This window comes from Equus caballus, chromosome 6 (genome assembly GCF_041296265.1).
Source record: "Equus caballus isolate H_3958 breed thoroughbred chromosome 6, TB-T2T, whole genome shotgun sequence".
In the NCBI taxonomy this organism is placed as follows: domain Eukaryota; kingdom Metazoa; phylum Chordata; class Mammalia; order Perissodactyla; family Equidae; genus Equus; species Equus caballus.
Window position 1 is genome coordinate 87,210,408 of NC_091689.1, and position 18,142 is coordinate 87,228,549.

The window sequence follows — 18,142 nt, forward strand, 5'->3', positions numbered from 1 at the left end:
TCACTCATAGCTTTCGACTTTCTTAATTAAAAAGGTCTTCCTAGTCCCTTTATTGTACATATGGTCTCCAAGATTTACTTAATTATTTTACATTTAATTGTATAATCATGAGGAATTTATTTTTGTATGTGGCATAAGATAGAGGTCCTATCGTATTTTCTTTCAGAATGTTAACCAGTTGTTCTAGCACCAAATTATTAAATAATCCATTATTTTCCCATTGAATTGAAATGCCACCTTTGTTGTGTAATAAATACTGGGATTTATTTCTGTATTCTTTATTCTCTTCCAATGATCACTGGGTCTGTTCCTATTCCAATAATATATTGATTTGATCACAGTGACTTACATGATATGTTCTAATATTTGATAAGACAAAACCCTTTTCTCCTTTTTTTTCATACTTCTCTTTGCTATTTTTTGGCATGTATTCTTCTGTATAAAGTTTGTTTTAATCTAGTTTTAAAAAATATGCAAGGATTTTAATAGGAATTACGTTAAATCTATACATTAAAGAAAATTGACTTTTTAAAAAGTGCTAAGTCTTTTCACCCAAGGTATGGTATTTCTTTTCATGTTTTCACATCTTTATGTCTTTCAATAAGATTTTAGTTTTGTTTATGTAGGTCTAACACTTTTCCTGTTAAATATATTCCAAGGTTTCTGTAATTTTTATGAGCATTTCTAGATGCTTCTTAATATATGGATGGAAAGCTGTTGACTTGTGTTCATCTCTCTTGGATGCAGCTAAGTCACCAAATCCTCTTAGTACTACTAGTGTTTTTTTACTTGAGTCTCTTAGCCTTTTTAGGTATTCAGTTATACCATCAGTGCAAAATAATAGTTTTCTCATCCTTTCCAATTTTATGCCAAGTGTGTTCTTATCTAGTTGTATTTGACCCCACTGTAAGATAGGTTACTATAATTGCAGCGGTTTTACTATTTCTCTGTTTAGGTTAATGTTAGTGGCTAGTTTTTGGTAATAGCCTTTAATATATGTAAGTAGTTTCTTTCTAGTCTCTATTTTACTTTGTGATTTTTTTTTTAAATAAATGGCTGCTGAATTTTCTCAGCTGTTTTTTCAGCAGCTAATGTTGCACTATGGCTTTTTCCTTCAGTTTGACTTGCGTTTATAGGGTTAATAATCTTGAACAATCCTTACATTCATGGAATACACCCTACTTGTTGTGATTCATTTCTCTAGCTTCTCATTGCTAATTTTTTTTTCATTTTAAAATTGAGATATAATTCACATACCATAAAATTCTCATTTTTCTAAAGTGTACAAGTCAGTAGTCTTTAGTATATTGACAGTTATGCGACTATTACCATTGTCTAATTCCAGAACATTTCATCACCTCAGAAAGAAACTCTGTACCCATTAGTAGTCATTCCCCATTCTTCCTTACCCTTAGCCCCTGGCAGCCACTAATACACTTTCTATGTCTATAGATTTGCCTATTCTGGACGATTTCATATAAATGGAAGCATACGATATATGTCTTTTGTGTCTGGATTCTTTCACTTAGCATGTTTTCAGGGTTTATTCATGTTGTAGCATGGATCGGTACTTTATTCTTTTTTATGATTGAATTATATTCCCTTGTATGGCTAGACCACATTTTGTTGTCCATTTATCAGTTGATGGCCATTTGAGTTGTTTCCACCTTTTGGCTATGGTGGATAATACTGCCGTGAACATTTGTGTACAGTTTTTGTGTGGACGTGTTTTCATTTCTCTTCGGTGTATACCTAGAAGTGGAATTGTTGAGTTACACACGAACTAACTCTGTGTTTAACTTTTTGAGGATGTGCTGTGCCATTTTACACCCCCACCCACAGTGTGTGACACTTGTCGCTCTATCCATTTTACACCCCCACCCACAGTGTGTGACACTTGTCGCTCTATCCATTTTACACCCCCACCCACAGTGTGTGACACTTGTTGCTCTAGCCATTTTACACCCCCACCCACAGTGTGTGACACTTGTTGCTCTAGCCATTTTACACCCCCACCCACAGTGTGTGACACTTGTTGCTCTAGCCATTTTACACCCCCACCCACAGTGTGTGACACTTGTTGCTCTATCCATTTTACACCCCCGCCCACAGTGTGTGACACTTGTTGCTCTATCCATTTTACACCCCCGCCCACAGTGTGTGACACTTGTTGCTCTATCCATCTTACACCCCCGCCCACAGTGTGTGACACTTGTTGCTCTATCCATTTTACACCCCCGCCCACAGTGTGTGACACTTGTCGCTCTATCCATTTTACACCCCCACCCACAGTGTGTGACACTTGTCGCTCTATCCATTTTACACCCCCACCCACAGTGTGTGACACTTGTCGCTCTATCCATTTTACACCCCCACCCACAGTGTGTGACACTTGTCGCTCTATCCATTTTACACCCCCACCCACAGTGTGTGACACTTGTCGCTCTATCCATTTTACACCCCCACCCACAGTGTGTGACACTTGTCGCTCTATCCATTTTACACCCCCACCCACAGTGTGTGACACTTGTTGCTCTATCCATTTTTTTTTTAAGACTTTATTTTTCCTTTTTCTCCCAGAGCCCCCCGGTACATAGTTGTGTATCTTTAGCTGTGGGTCCTTCCCTTCATGGCATGTGCCATGTCTGTGCCCAGGATCCGAACTGGCGAAACCCTGGGCCACCAAAGCAGAGCACACAAACTTAACCACTTGGCTATGGGGCCGGCCCCTGCTCTGTCCTTTTAATTATAGCCATCCTAGTGGGTATGAAGTGCTATCTCGTTGTGTTTTTGATTTGCGTTTCCCTACTGACTAATGATGTTGAGACTCTTTCATGTGTTTATTGGCCATTTGTATATCTTCGTAGAGAAATGTCTGTTCAAATTCCTTGCCCATTTTTAAATTGGGTTATTTTTTGGGGTATGAGAGTTGCTAATATTTTTCAAACAGTTTATTCTTAATATTTCTATTTTCTGAGGGGGCACTTCAACTTTTTCTGAGTTTTGCTGAATATTATCAAAGCATTGGGCGAACCCATAGTTTCTAGGCAATTAACATTTTTGTTTGTGTTTGCTTGCATTAGAGAGTAACTCAGACATCTCCTCTACAAGTACCTAACCCACCTTGGATGCACCACCAGTCATACCTCATGCAGCCTTCAGTGAGTGTTCAGAAGTGGGCAAAAGCCAAAGTGGCAATTTGATGTAAAGAAAAACAATGGGATTTGATGACAGGAGATGTGGGTGTGAGTTCTGGCTCAGTCTTTTGTGTAACCCAGGCAGATGACCTTAAATTCTGAGTTTGTTATTATTATTTTTTTTAAGGTATATTTTTTGGTGAGGAAGATTGGCCCTGAGCTGACATCTGTTGCCAATCTTCCTCTTTTTTTTTTTCTCCCCAAAGCCCCAGTACATACTTGTATACCCTAGCTGTAAGTCATTCTAGTTGTAAGTCATTCTGGTTCTTCTGTGTGGGATGCCACCACAGCATGACCTAATAAGCAGTACATAGGTCCCTGCCCAGGATCCGAACTGGCAAACCCGGGCCACTGAAGTGGAGTGTGCGACCTTAACCACTTGGCCATGGGACTGGCCCTGAGTTTGTTATTGTTAGACAAAGATCCCTCCAGACTGATGGGCAGAATGCCTATTCTTGTTGTATAGTTAGGTTGCTGCTCACCTGTCATTTCCCGGGATTTTAAAATGTCTCTCATGGTAGCCATGAATCACTGCTTCAGGCAGCCTCGCAGGACGCTCACCAGCTAACCCTGTCCTTTGTTGCTCCCTCTAGGGTTCAGTTCTGACACCAGGGGTGGATCACCCCATTTCTCTCCAGCCTCCCTCCATGATGGGACCTCTTACCCAGCAATTGGGCCACCTGTCCCTCAGCAGCACAGGCACGGTAAAGCAGGATATTTCTGATTATAAACTCCTACCAAGCAAGGAATACCTTTGTAATATTCTTCAGCCGTAAATACTTATGAATGAAGATGGGAATCACTTCAGTATCGTTGAAGGCCCACTCAGAATGGGAGGTAAACCAAAAAGACAGTAATCCATGAGCCAGGAATACAGCCATTCTGCTCCGCAGCCCACTTCTTTTAACTGATTCCTCTTCGTGAAACTAAACAAACAGTGTTTCTGTCTACATATTTATGTAGGAGTTCACACATATTTCCTCGAAATCCTTATCAAAATAGTAAGAAGAAGAATGGATGGAGCTCATTAGGTTTCTTGTAGGTCTGCTGCATTCTGATGTGCACAGGCGGGCTGAAAGGTGGACCCGGCAGTGCACTGAGGAAAAGCAGGAGACAGTCGGGAAAGAGGAGGACAGGAAGGCCTGTAGGTAGAAGTCTCTCTAAGCCAGTGTACTTTAGGACCACCTGAAGTGCTTTTAAAAGGCACAATTAAATTAGGATCTCTGGGGATGGAAGACAGGCATCACTGTTTTTTAAAGCTCCCCAGGTGCCTTAAAAATAGCCAAGAACCACTGCTGTAAGCTCACTGCTGTTTTTCATGCCAGTACATGCCAACGGCTGCGGCTCTGCAAGGAGCATACATCCCCCAGTACACCCCTGTGCCTTCTTCCGGTGTTTCAGTTGAGGTAAGAGCCTTCCAATCTCTTTGGACTGAGAATAGGAAAAGGAACGGAGGCATGTTTTCCCCACTCAAGGTCTTCCTCTCACAGTGATGCTGATTCTGTGTTCACAGATGGCTGGTGGGCATGTGCAGAACATTAGGAAGGAAAGATTTAGTCTGTGTCCTTGAATGAGGCCCTTCCTCATGTTTGGGCAGATAGTAGTTATTACCGGGATGCTGGTGTGTGTTGACTCGCATGTCTTGGGAAGAGGATAGGCCGCTCTCAATATCGGGGAAGTGATGCTGTGGCGTGTGCGCACATGTGCGCGTGCGCATTCACACAGGTGTGTGGGTGGGGGGGTAGGTCAGGGAGGGCACTCAGCTCTGGGTGGGTTTTAGCAAGGCTGTTTCAGTGGGAGGTGAGGAAAGGATGCACAAGGTGACTCTCCTGCTTGGCTGTGGTGCAGGAGAGCAATGGCCAGCAAAATCAAGTGACGGTGGATGCTCCCTCAGACCATGGGGTCTATTCTTTCCAGTTCAACAAGTAACAGCGGTAAGAACCACATGCTGAAGGGTGGGGTGTGCTGAGCAGCCCGAAGTCAGACATGTTCTCCTATTTGTCATCCCCCTCCCTACCCTCTCTGGTTTATGCCTCCTTTAGGATTCTCCTCCCATCTTTGTTGAATACAAATGAATTCTTGGAGATGCTGATGCTCCCAGACTCCAGAGGGCTAACCAGGAATGCAGACCACCTGTGGGTCCTGCTAAGAACCAACACTTGGCCATCGTTTTTCACAGGCCTGGGCCTAGAGAAAGAAATCTCTGCACTCTGGCCCTCTGCCAGTCCTCCATTACTGACCGAGCTGGGGGGAACCGTCACTTCCTATGTGTGCTACCTTCAAGGATACCAAAAACACCTTTTTCCTTCTTTTGAAAAGAAAGTTTTATGTTTTGTTTTTAACCGCAATATATACGGCAAAGAGATAGGATGCCTGGAGCTTCTTCTTATCATTATGAAAAACAGTTTTTAATGTGTTGGACTTATTTGAGGAGGCTTTAAAAAAGTTGTTATTATTTCTTCTCTTAAACAAAAAAGAAAAAGAAAGGTGTGGTGCTAGAATACTTATGAAGGGGTCCTCCTGTGGGCCCTTCTTACTAATTTAGTTATGGACCTTTTTGGTGTGTGTGTAAGAAAATATGCAGACTTTTAATATTTTGTTTTATAAAGCACTTGGGTCACACATCCCGTCTCTTCTTCACACATTTTATGCCTTCTTTCTCTCATCCTCATTGTTCTTTTTCTCTTTTCCATACAGTAGAGCCTGCATACTTCGCCTTTTTACAATTTTTAATTTTGTGAAATATTTTTGGAATGAAATTTCATATGGAATTTTTCAAGACTGGGCAAGGAACAGGTAGAACATGAAGCAGGCAATGGAAGTGGCTTTTCCTCCCTCTGCCCTGCCACATCCTGGGAGAAAAGACTAGACTTTACCTTCAGAAAGCAGAGATGTGACCGAGGCTCATTAAAGAGACAATCCCACAGCCTTTGGAAGCCATCGTTGAGCCAAAATTGGATGAAGACTAGGTCTTCCCTGGCAAGTTCCAGAAGGATGGACTTACGACTTCTGACTAATTCTTCTCACTGCCGAGGCCAACGCACTCTGAGGGAGTCTTCTCCCGCTACAGCTTTTCAGGACTACTTGCTTTCCTGCCTCCTGGAAGACCTTCTTTTCTGCCCTGGGTCTCAGGCCCCTCTCTTCCTTATCTCACATCACTGTACTCAGAGCCTTTCCAGTTGTGGCCTGGTTGAACCCCCTGAGGCTCCTTCCACTGTGGAAGGCCAGCTGCTTCCCCTCTAGACAGTGGTTCTCAAGGAGGTGGTTTTGTCCCCTAGAGGCCGTTGGCAATCCCTGGAGACATTTTTGATTGTCATGCCTGGTAGTGGGGGCTGTGTGCTACTGGCATCTAGTGGCTAGAGACCAGGGATGCTGCTAAACATCCTACAGCACACAGGACAGCCCCACCTCCCCCAACAAAGAACTATCCTGTTCAAAATGTCAGTAGCACCAGGGTGGAAAAACCTTGGTGTAGACGGTGTTGCCCCTAACTCCTGTACTAGAGCACTTGGTGAGTTCCCAGCTCAACCCTGGACCGCAGTGCCTTTTGACACTCATGCAACTGGACAGGCACAGAACTGAGGTCCTTGAATTTTCCTCAGGCTTTGACCTTTGACACTTCTGCGTACATCAAGAGCTAGCTGTTCTTGAAAGGCTTGTGCTGTTGTGTGCATGCCACATGCATACACACATTCAGAGGGATTGAGGGGGCACTGTCCCCTGTGTGCAGTGCCGGGGTGGGAAAGGACAAGGCTCTCTGTAAATGTCCAGAGCAACCTGCCCTGCCTGGTATGTTTGGGCCCCTTTTCCAGGGAACCAGGACATCAAAAATATCCTTCTTGTGGAAGGACAACAGGGAGCTAGGATAGAAAAGGGCAGTAAATCCCATCTCATTATTTACAAGGTCAGGGGTCCTTTAAAGAAGTCCCCATTTTGCTGTTCACCTGCATCTCCTTCTGCAAGACCTGACTCTTTGTACATGGAGACACATAGGAGAGAGCCTTTGCCCATTTTCCAGAAAATAAGATCCTACACCTCTCTTCTCCCAAGTCACTCCCGCATGCACTGAATGGAGAGTTCTGCTCCCCTTTGCTGAAATTCACGGTCAGGTGCCTTTCCACTAGACAGTCAGACAGAAAGCCAGATGCTGGAGAATGGAGAAACAGGTGTTCATTAGGCTGGCTGTAGGGAGAGGAAGGAGATGATATTGGGGGGAAAAAAGCTGTACAGAGAGCTTGGGCCCAGCTTTCCCTCCCCTCCTACCCATCCCAGAATTGAGACTCTCAATGCTGTCTACCCCTAGACTGTCCTTTGTAATCCTAGGGGTAAGGGAGTGGGGGACAATGGGTAGCATATTAAGTGTAAAGGACAAAATTGCCACTATTAATTTTCTCATGGGTGCTTCCAACCTCAGGAAGGGCTTATCTAATTAAAACAGCTCCAAGCTCAGTAACCTTCTAGAAGGGTTTGGCTGGGTAGGTAGCTCTTATTTCTGAGTCTCCAGCCCTTAGTCAAGGAAAGTACACCATAGATTTCTTGTCAGTGGCCTTGAAGAAAAAGAGAAAAATCTAGAATCCTGTTCATTTGATTGATAGTTTGAGGAGCCTTGCACTGCTAGGAGGTTTGGTGCAGTGGGGACCTTTCACGGGTGGAAACTGTTGTTAATGTCACTGCTGCCCCTTTTCTGCCTCCCAGAACTCCTGATTCTGCTTTTTCTGTATTTAAAAAAAATGTTCAAATGGCCATGATTTTGCTTCATTTTGTTTTAAATTCTGAAGTTACCTTTTGTGTATGTTCTCCTCATGTGAATCTACCTAATGGAGTCTGTCAGTGAGTGTTTGTGGATCAAGCAGGTTTGGGCCTGGGAAGCGATGGGGAGCTAAAGCTTTCTTTGTAGTGGTTAATGGCACTGTGGAATTTCTTCTTCGTGTTTGTGGGTTATACTCTTATTTTTTCCTGAGTAGTTATTTCATTTCTAACAGTTAGTTCATAACATGGGTGAGAGATGGGAGAATGCAGAGAGAAGGAATCAGGGGTGCTTTCTCTCGTGAAATAGCCCAGTGGTGGCAGTGGTGTCACGGGAATTGTAGGACAGCCTTCAAGTTCACAGCCTCGGCCTGGGCTCTTGAACCCTCTGCCCAATGTTTTCTGAATCCTGTCTTCATGGAGCCCAGATCAGACTCTCTGTGCACTTCACATCTTACCCCTACTCATAATATTCTTCTAAAATTTTTTTTAAAGATTTTATTTTTTTCCTTTTTCTCCCCAAAGCCCCCCAGTACATAGTTGTGTATTCTTCGTTGTGGGTCCTTATAGATGCGGCATGTGGGATGCCGCCTCAGCGTGGTTTGATGAGCAGTGCCATGTCCGTGCCCAGGATTTGAACCAACAAAACACTGGGCTGCCTGCAGCGGAGCGTGCGAACTTAACCACTCGGCCACGGGGCCAGCCCCTAAAATATTTTATAGTACTTTGTGTTTTTCTGTTTTCAGTTAGATAGAACATGGCAGCATCCCCTCCTCAGATGATATAATCCTTTACTAGGCTCAGAGCCTGCCTGTGCCATCTCGTGCCAGTGTTATTACTGCTCCACTCATCTCAGATGATACTGAGACCCCAGCTGATTAGACTTTTTGGAGGAGGGTGTGACAGAGCTTAGTGAGGGAAGATGTGGGAATGATGATGGGGAGAGATGTTATTTTTAACCAAAGAATTTGAAGAGCTGCCCAGACTAGGCAGCCTTGTAGCTCTGAAGAGGTAACAGCCCTTGTCAGTAATAGGTCGGTAAAAGGACATTACTTGCACTTAGGGTGAAGACTAGACTTTGCTGCTCTACCAACCATCCCTGAGTTGGGCCACCTCAGCCCTATTCCAGTCCTCTTCCTTGCCTTAGTGATCAGTGAGCTTTCACCCCTTGGTGCCCACCATGCTCACTCCCTGCTGCTTCAGCATCACCCCTTTGGGGGCCTACATGTGGGTTGTTACTTTGCACCACAAAGGTGCTGAGAGAGGCCATGCTGGAATGGAGTGTTGCAGGGATCCCCGACAGTGGACTCCGGTCATCTGGAAATACCCACCATTGCTGCTCTCTTCTGCACTTGTCCCACCTTGTGGGAGGGCAGCAGCACTGCACTCATAAGGGGCTCCTTTGACTTTCTTAACCAAGGGCAATAAACTTGGGTTGGTGATCAGGTCTAAGGTTGTCCCTGGGCCCTGCTTAGACCAGCTTTAGAGAAGAGGGTGGGTGTTATGAAAGCAGGTCTCTAAGGACCGACCAGGTGTTACATCTTGTGCCTTGTCGCACTGATTCTTCCCGATCCCATCCTAAACCAACTACTCCATTTCTGTTTTCCCCAAATTTTAGGTCCTTCCATGCAATTAGCAGATCTCTCATATTTACTCAGCTTTCGCCCCTTTTTGTAGGAGAGTCTTCCTTCAGCAGCTGAGCAGCCTGTGAGCTCTATCACCCTTCTGATCTTTGCTGAGTTTCGCTGGACTGCCTTAGGGTGGTCCCCACAGGACTGTAGTAATGAGAAAGCTAGGCCCCCTTTTACCACTGCCCTTTCCCCTGACATACCCACTTGTGTTCTGAATAAACCTTCATTCTCCAGGCACATCCCAGAACGTCCTTGTCCTTGTTACAGATCTACCTCAATTTCACAATCCAACAAGGACACACGCACTTGGTTTACAACTTTCCTTTACTCTCTCCTTCTCTTCGCGAGGGTTAGGAAGCTGGAGGCTAGACAGGGCTTGTGATCAAATGCAAAAACTCTTGGTTACTTCTACTTCTACGATGTCGTCTTTGGGATTATTCGCTCATGAATCACCCTAGCATAGTGTGAACTCTCCAGTTAGGTCTTGCTGTGATAGGCCAGGGGGTGGGCTGTGTAATGACTGCCTAGGATATTAACTAATGCTTGGGAGCCACCCCCAGGAACACCAGCATTGGAGCAGAGCTCAGAACTTAAGAGGGTAAGAGTGGGCCGGTGGCTGCCATATAGCTGAGAAGTTAGGCATGCGCCAAAGGGAGTTTGTGATTTTCCTAGGGCTCAAAGCAGATGGTCATTCTCTACCTTATTGCAGTTAGTTTAGAGGGTTCACCAGAACCTAACTTCCAGCCTGGAGGGTGGTAAGTAAAGAAAGTCCTCGCCCCGTTGCTGGTGTCCCTATCCCCTGACACCCACCTTGTTTGGGGAGTGAGTGCTCTTGCAGGCACTTACCACCCTGGACAGGAATTACGTTTAATTTATACTCAAACACACTTTGTACATTTCCTTTATCCAGAAAAAGTTTATATTCTGTACTCTTTCCTACAGCTTGGTAGAGCTTTGTTTTGTCTTATTTCAACTTTTGTTTTGAAATAAAACCCAACAGTCTACCTCCTGGTTTCTTATCCATGGGTGGAAGCTGGGACGCCGGTGATGGGCCCATATTTGGTACTCCGACAACACAGGTGGCAGCGTAGGAAGCCAAGGCCATGTCTCACAAGGCAGGAACTGGGTACATGGAATCCCACTTAGCACCAGCACCTTGGCCAGGAGCACTAAGACCCTATTCCATCCACATGAGCAGAAATTCTGCTTTTGATGCTGCTTGCACAGGAAAGGCCACGCTTGGAGACTGAGGGATAAACCTTGGAAGTTTAGAGGCACACTGCTCCCGTGCCTGCTGTCTCCTTCACCAATCGGTCATACTCACTAACACCTTCCCCTTGCAATGCGACAACCTATGTTGAAGGGAAGAGAAATACACAGAGTCTTTTGAATCTCTATCAAATGTGGTTTTTATTCAACTGACAAGCACTTTTCTACAGCTGCACTTGTGGAACATCACATGGCAAAAACAGGAGTTTTTTTCTCTAGACTTTTTTTTTCCTTTTTTTTTAACCTTATTAAAAATGAGATTGGTCCTAAAAATATAGAAAGAAATAAATTTAAATTCACAAAAAACTGTACATTATCAAAAAGTCACTAAAACACCACATTTGGTTATATAAAAAGTCAAGTCCCTTTTGTTGTAAAAGGAACACGGAAACTTGTTGGTGTTGATGGTGTGGTTTCTTCCTGTTACCAGACTGATAGGGAGAGGGGAAATCAAGGGGCAGGGGGTGGGTTTTATTATTTTTTTTAACCTGCCTTCCCTACCAAATACTCTTTATTTGTCAAGAAGAGAAAATCCACCTAGCTCAAGGGGCAGTGAACATGAGGAAAGAAAAGTGAGAAATGGCCCCTTTAATCATGCCCTACCCCCACCCCCCGCCAGCCCCCACTCCTTCAAACTGAGGCTAGGACTCCACCCCACCTTGAGTGCCTGGTCCCTAGGGAAGAGATGGAACTGGGAGAGGAACACAAAGCAGGAACAGTTGAGATTTCACTCCCCCGTCCACCTCGCCTCCAACAATAAAATTAATCTGGTTCATTTTATGCCAGGGGAAAACTGCCATGGGGAAAAAGAAGAGCCCCCAACTCTAACAGTTCCAAACGTTTGACTAACACAAAGTTTGTTACAGCGCAGTTATTTAGATAAAATATAAATATTTATGCATAATATAAAGTCAATTCAAATATTCTTCAATCCACCTCTTATTTAAAAGCAAAAAAAAAAAATCTCAAATAAAATTAAAAGTTTTGAGGTTTATCTGACAGAAAAGGCGACTTTAGAAATAGGCTATGGGGGAGAAGGGCATAAAGGAACAAGGGGGCTGCCCCAGGACCTCCACTGCCCCCACCCCTTCAGTGGCCAGTCAGTGCTGCCGGAAGTACGAGGAATGCTCCACCTCACCTGGCAACCCCCTCCTCCTCCACCAATGGAACATTTCTTGGATGCCCCAGCTTCCGCTTGGGCCAGCCAGCAGCCACCTCCCCAGTGCAAGTACCCGTAATCTCTGATGGGAGGGGCTCTGCTGAGCAGGAAAGCAGGGGGCCAGGGGCCCATGGCTGTAGCTGGGAGTTAGCAGCTTTCCTCTCACATGTTGGGGCTTAACTTGGGCATAGTCACAGAGAGGGCAGAGGAGGACACAGAACCCCTCCTCCCTACTCTTGTGCTCCGGGGTCTCTGCTGCCGGGGAAGGGGTCCTGGGGTATGACGAAGATAAGGGAAGGAAAGCACAACTAAACCCACAGAAGCTCATGGGATTAGGAAAAGATCCAGTTCTACCCCTCTCCCTGCAAAAGCTTAGACTCAAAGCCACTGAAAGGAGAGGGAGTTCCTGCTGAAAAGATTGCACAGTTTGAAGAGGCTGGAACAGAAATGACTGGGAGAGAGAGGAGAGAGACAGCCTTGTACCCAGAAAAACTGTTCCTGTGGTTTCCCAAAGACAAATGATGGTTTGGAACAACAGGAAAGGTAGGAATAAAAACAGACACTTGGCGAAACTGAATGGATGCCATCAAACACAGGGGCACAATCACAGCATCCTCTCTCTCTCACACACACACACACAGACATACACACACACACCTCTCTCTCTCTCTCTCTGAGGCCAGTCAATTGCTACCTGGCCTCTATCTTGGGGTGTGCCCAAGCTCAGCAGTAGTTGTCCCTGAGGAGTTCCCAAGAGGGAGGTTTGGGTAAGAGGTGGGGAAGGAGGCGGGAAGGCCCAGGGTGCCTCCCTGCACTCTCCCCAGCTACTGAGTTTCAGAAAAGGCTAGAAACTCAGCATGTGAGGAGTATCCAACACTATAGAGGGGATAGCTATTGGCAGGAAGATGAGGACAGAGAGAAAGACAGGGACCTCTGAACTTTTTTTTTCCTTTGAAGGGAAAAAAAGATTTTGGGGAAATGGATGGAGGAACCCGTACACGATAGTTTTACATTATTGGATGAGAGAAAATCTGAAAGAGGGAGAGGAGGGAAAAGGAAAAATCGAGAGAGAGAAAGTGAGAAGCAGGGGAGGGGCTGAACATGGAAGCAGCATGTTCAGGGCCCGGTGTCCGGCTCGACACACTTGGGAGTTAAGTCCACTTTACTGGCCGTCACTGCGGGTCCACACACAGTACAGAGTGTTTCTCGGTTTCACACATTCACTAGAACTATTGCTATTGTTAAATAGCCCCAGAATGCCGGGGCACGTACAGGGAAGGAGAAGAAGCTGGGAGGAGGAAGTAGGGACCTCTTTCCTCCTCCTCATTTTTAATTAGGAAATAAAACAGAAAGGAAAAATTATTTTTTTCTTTCTTTTTTTGGCTTTCAGTCCAGAAGGACCTCATCTCTGCCCCTCTTATTTGAGGAGCGAGAGGAGGAAGGGAGAAAGGGGTGTCGGGGTAAGAGGATATAAGTGCTGCCATGGGTAGGGTCAAAAATCAGGGTTATATCTGACTTGAGTCTGAACCCAGGGCAGCATCAGCAGGTGAGAATGGCAGGGTTTTTTGTTTGGAGGGCAGAAGGAGATGCCACAAGGTGACTCCCCACCTCCCATGTCTCATAGATTGGCCTGTTTTCCCTGATAAAACTCCTCCCAGCGGCTCTCGAAGAAGCGGCGCATGATGTGCCCAGCCTTGCCCACTTCAGAGTCATCCTCGTTGAAGGTCTGGCAGTTGTCAAAGACCAGGAGTGCGTCAGCCGCAAACTCCTCTGAGCTGGTGTACCTGGGCAGGGGTGGAGGCAGAGCTGTGAGCTGGGCAGGAGTTACAGCAGTGGCACAGGAGCTGAGTGAGTTGCTGATGTCTACTTACCCTCCCCGGAGCAGCCGCTCCCGCATGGTGGAAAAATCCATAGGGTTTTTGATGATGCGCCGGTACCCACTCACCAAACGTGGGTTCACAGGCTCCAGGAAGGGCCAGGCTGCATCATGGGACTCCATCTCCATCAAGATAATCCTATCATTAAAGGGACAGTGATGGCTGTATCTCAGGAAGCAGATACACTTACCTCTCCCAGCCCTTTACTCTGGCAAAGATAGAGCCAGTTGCCCCCAGAATTCACTCCACTCACTCGCAAAATGTGAGATCACTGTGGTGGTTCCGCATGGAGAGTCGCCGCCGCTTCGAGGGGGACAGCCCTTCTTCGGAGTACCGAGGCACTGCTGGGCTTTCTCGGCCCCTTGACAGTACCCGGCGTCGGCGGCCATCACCCTCTGGGAAGTTCAGCACATAACTACTTTTCCGCTTCTGGCCTCGTTTTGGGAAACGAGGCTTCTGAGTGAATTCTCCCTCTACCTGCTAGGGATAGAAAAAAGATGAGATCACCAACAGCTGCAGATATACTCTGCCTAGCCTCCACTTCATTACAATCCCTACTTGTCTAAGTGTGATTGAGACTTCAGAATACTTTCATGCATAAGCCAGCATGTGAATTTATTTACATAACCCTATAAGATAGGTAAAAGAAAGAATATGATCATTTTATGGAGGAAAGCAAGTGAGGCCAGAGAAGTTAAGCAACTTGTCCAAAGAAAGACCAGAACCAAGGTGTCCCCCAGCACCTAGTCTGGAGCTCTTTCCAAGGAGAGACTGAAAGCATGATAAGAAGTGAGATGTGCAGGACTGGTGGTCAATGGGATGAGAAAGAAAATATCTGACTTCTGCTCAGGAGTGGGAATGAGAGAGCAAAAGCCTTACCTGGGCCAAACAGACAGCACAGAACCAGTCTCCTTCTGGGACAGCCTCCATCTTGGGCCGATGGCAGTAAATGTGGCAGCCACGGTCACATCCATCACAAAGCAGAAGAAACTCATCGTTGTCACCCTTCCGGCAGACTAGACAGGTCTAGACCAAGGTTTGAGGAGGCAGGGTGAGCCCTCAAGCCTCCACCTGCCAGTGACCCCGCCCACCCCGCTGGCTGGCTCCTCAGCCTCTTACCACTTTGTTGACGGACTTCTCCCAGGCAATGGACCTCTCCAGCTGGCCCAGGCACAAACACACCTGGGCTGCACTGCGGCACCGCTCGAGTGTCTGGCGCCAGGCCCGAATGCGAGGGGTGATCTCATATGATCTGGAGGGAGAAAGCAGTGATCTCTGGATAAGAAGTAGGATCCATTAAACTTACCCCTGCTCCCCAAGACCAAGGATGCAGAGGGAGCTACTCACATCTCTGTAGTGGCGCACTGCGGGGCACTACTGGGGGAGCTGAGCAGGGCCTTCTCCAGCACAACCTCGTGAGCTGGCCAGAGGGGCTCCCGTAGATACCGTCGCTCCACATTCTGCTCCAGGGCAGCCAGTCGCATCACAGCCAGGTCCAGAGGGTTGGTAGTTTTACGCACGGGTGCCAGACCTTCCCTGCCTCGACCTCTCCAGGTGATGTCCTCCTGGGAGTCGGGCAGATGCTCACAGTAGGCCAAGTCTTCACGAGTAGAGTCTGGGCTAGGACATGTCCAGCCCTGCAGGTGGGAGAGAAGAATAAAATTCTTCATTGTAAAGGAAGAAAATTAAGCATAGAAAAAATGTGACCTACTTAGGGTCACAGGAGATCACTTGTCAAGTGGGGACCCAGGGTTTTTCCTAATAGGGTACAAGAGATTAACACCCTTCCCTCAACAACCCCCTACCCAGTGCCAGCCCCAGTGTACCCGAATCTGCAGATCAGACAGGATAACCCGCTGTTCCAGCTCCTCTACCCACTGAAGCACAGCCAGGTCTGTCTCATATGTCTTCTCTTTGGGAGACCAGCTTAAAATCCCTTCTTGAAAGGGAGGTAGCTGACTGGGCTCAAAAATGGGGTCTGAGAAGACAGAAGGCAGAGGGGAAAGGCGCATGAGGCTGTTGTCCACAGCAGCAACTTGACATGTACCCTAGGCTCTTCAGCTCAGGCTGCATCACGGTATCTATCTTACCAGTTGAGGGCCGAAGGCAGACTTCCTGTAAGAAGTCCCTGTGCTTGTTTAGGTGTTTGTGAAGTGCCTTCTCCCGGATGCCTCGGGGGTGCAGGGCCTTGAGTGTGGCATCCAATGTCTCAGGATCTTGGATCCACCACCAGCCTGAGCACATCTCTGTGAACAGTTTATGTGTGTGGGGTGGGGAGCAGGGACCAGCTACGAATCACACAGCCCACATCTGATGCCACCCCTGCCCATACCCCATCTACCAAAGGTCACTCACCAGCAGGGACAGGCTGGGCTGTCAGCTGGGTTAGGTAACGCTGCTCCATCTGTTTGAAGAACTTACTGGGGGGTCTCCCTCTCCGTTTTGGCTGTCGCAGCCCTGCGGGACTTTGTGGTGTTTCTCCAGGGTCTCCTGCTCGCCTCTTAGGGGCCACCCCAGGCAAAGGGGTGGAAAAGAGCTGCACTGGAGAACAGGGGTTGGCAGCACTGGGTCTGTTCGCCTGTGAATCAGATGAAACATAAGGGGCTGAGGGTGTTTTCAGATTTACAGGACCCTAATGGCCCCATCCTTTCTCCCAACTTCAGTAACAGCCCACAGCCAGGCAATGGAGCCTGTGGGAAGATGAAATCAAGTGCATACTATTTGTTCTGGCTACTTACTGGCTTGGAGGAGGCAGGTAGCTGGAGGGAGGGAGTAGGCTGGTCCTCAGAAACTGCAGGGGGTGGCGTAGGGGCAGCGTTGCAGGGTATCTGAGCTGAGAAGTTAAACCAGGGAGCTTGAGAATCAGGGCTGGATTCCGCCTCATCAGGCTCTGGCTCCTCTAGGGGCTGTGATGGGGTCGAGTCCAGTTTTCCAGGGCTGCTATCAGGAGTGAGGACTGAGCTGCTCAACAGGGAGCCATGGCTCTGAGTCTGGCTTAGCCAAGACAGGAAGGCTGACTGGCTGAGGTCATGCTGGCTCTGACCCAGAGACAAAGGGGAGCCTTCTGGCTCCAGGAACCCATTATGGGACTGAGGATGGGACTGAAGCTGGGGCTGGGGCTGGGGCTGAGGCTGGGCATGAGCCTGAAGCTGAGGATGGGGCTGAGTCTCAGGCTGAAGCTGGGCTTGGGGCTGTTCTGACTCCTGACCCCTAAAAGGGGATTTAAGGTGCCTAGGATGCATAGACCCAGGCTTAGTTTTTCGAGGTCGGCCTCGGGCCCGGGCAGGAGAACTGGTGGAGGTGCTGGAGCCAGCTAATTCCCTCTTCAGAGAGCAGGGAGCTGGGCTGGGTGCTGTATGGCCTGCTACTTTCAAGGAGTCAGCTTCCTGCTTTATCACATCCTCAGGAACTGTAAAGAGAAGTGAAGAACTTAAGACACACACTGATATATAAGGAGAAAGAAAGAAAGTATATAAACTATAGGATATAAGCTTTCTTTTTCTCTTGAACTTAATTCCCCCCTTTTCGAGATTCCACTGGGAACAGCTTACATGCCAATGAACACAGTATCTGGGGAAACTGTTCTCCCAAGTAATCAGCAGCAGCATAATCATGAATCAGCATTTATTGCAAACCAACTATATCTTAAGCACTATTCTAAGAGCATTAATTTATTTTAATTCTCTCAGTAGCCCTGCTATGGAAGCATCCATACTATTATCATCTCTGTTTTACAGAGGAAGACACTGAAGCATATGGCTGGTGAACGGAGAGCAGGTGGGCAGGCAGTCTGCTTCAGGGCCTGTGCTCTTCACTATGCTATACTGATTCTCAGAAAATGAAAGAAGCCCAAGACAACTAGGCAGAGGAAAAGGAATTGTCTAACTTTTGTTAGACAGGACTCAATTCGGGTTCCCTCGACACACATACCTAAGCTCCCCTCTGTTCCTTCCACAAAGATACCAGCCAAATAGGGCAACACCCAGTAGCGGCGTCTGTAGCGGTCCTGACCCAAGGAGACTGCCCGAAGCATCTGGGATGAGTGAAGCAGCTTTTTGCGAAAGAAAAGCTGACGCTAGGTAGGCAGTGGAAAAGGAAGATGAATAAAAACCACATTTCCAGGGTGACAATGATGACTTCGTCCAGTACATGGAAGAAGGGCAATGGCTCTCAACTTCCCCATAAAATTGATACCATCTGGGCCCAACTTATAAGGCAATCAGTTCTCACCCAGCCCACATCTCCAGCTCCTAGGAGGTTAGA

General features: G+C 46.9%; 2 protein-coding genes across 73 annotated transcripts in view; one reads left to right on the plus strand and one right to left on the minus strand.

Moving 5' to 3' along the window:
* The window catches only part of RBMS2 (RNA binding motif single stranded interacting protein 2), an 83,150-nt gene extending 72,572 nt beyond the window's left edge, over nt 1-10,578 (plus strand). For 8 of the 24 annotated variants that reach the window (XM_070271705.1, XM_070271707.1, XM_070271710.1 and 5 more), the window contains 5 exons: nt 3,084-3,161; nt 3,791-3,901; nt 4,523-4,603; nt 5,046-5,131; nt 5,895-10,578. In XM_070271705.1, the coding sequence (XP_070127806.1) occupies nt 3,084-3,161; nt 3,791-3,901; nt 4,523-4,603; nt 5,046-5,126 (351 nt within the window). In that variant the 3' untranslated portion in view covers nt 5,127-5,131; nt 5,895-10,578. Of the gene's footprint in view, nt 1-3,083; nt 3,162-3,790; nt 3,902-4,522; nt 4,604-5,045; nt 5,132-5,239 lie in introns of all 24 variants that reach the window. The other 16 variants (XM_070271711.1, XM_070271709.1, XM_070271712.1 and 13 more) reach the window with 6 other exon arrangements.
* A 380-nt stretch (nt 10,579-10,958) lies between these two features.
* Nucleotides 10,959-18,142, minus strand: part of BAZ2A (bromodomain adjacent to zinc finger domain 2A) — a 33,719-nt gene continuing 26,535 nt past the window's right edge. For 40 of the 49 annotated variants that reach the window (XM_070271673.1, XM_023643793.2, XM_070271667.1 and 37 more), the window contains 11 exons: nt 17,810-17,954; nt 16,618-17,288; nt 16,235-16,457; nt 15,970-16,125; nt 15,706-15,857; nt 15,227-15,516; nt 14,999-15,131; nt 14,759-14,905; nt 14,133-14,359; nt 13,874-14,017; nt 10,959-13,786 (listed from right to left, as the gene is read on the minus strand). In XM_070271673.1, coding sequence (XP_070127774.1) covers nt 13,621-13,786; nt 13,874-14,017; nt 14,133-14,359; nt 14,759-14,905; nt 14,999-15,131; nt 15,227-15,516; nt 15,706-15,857; nt 15,970-16,125; nt 16,235-16,457; nt 16,618-17,288; nt 17,810-17,954 — 2,454 coding nt within the window. In that variant the 3' untranslated portion in view covers nt 10,959-13,620. The remainder of the gene's footprint in view (nt 13,787-13,873; nt 14,018-14,132; nt 14,360-14,758; nt 14,906-14,998; nt 15,132-15,226; nt 15,517-15,705; nt 15,858-15,969; nt 16,126-16,234; nt 16,458-16,617; nt 17,289-17,809; nt 17,955-18,142) is intronic. The other 9 variants (XM_070271688.1, XM_014740864.3, XM_070271679.1 and 6 more) reach the window with 1 other exon arrangement.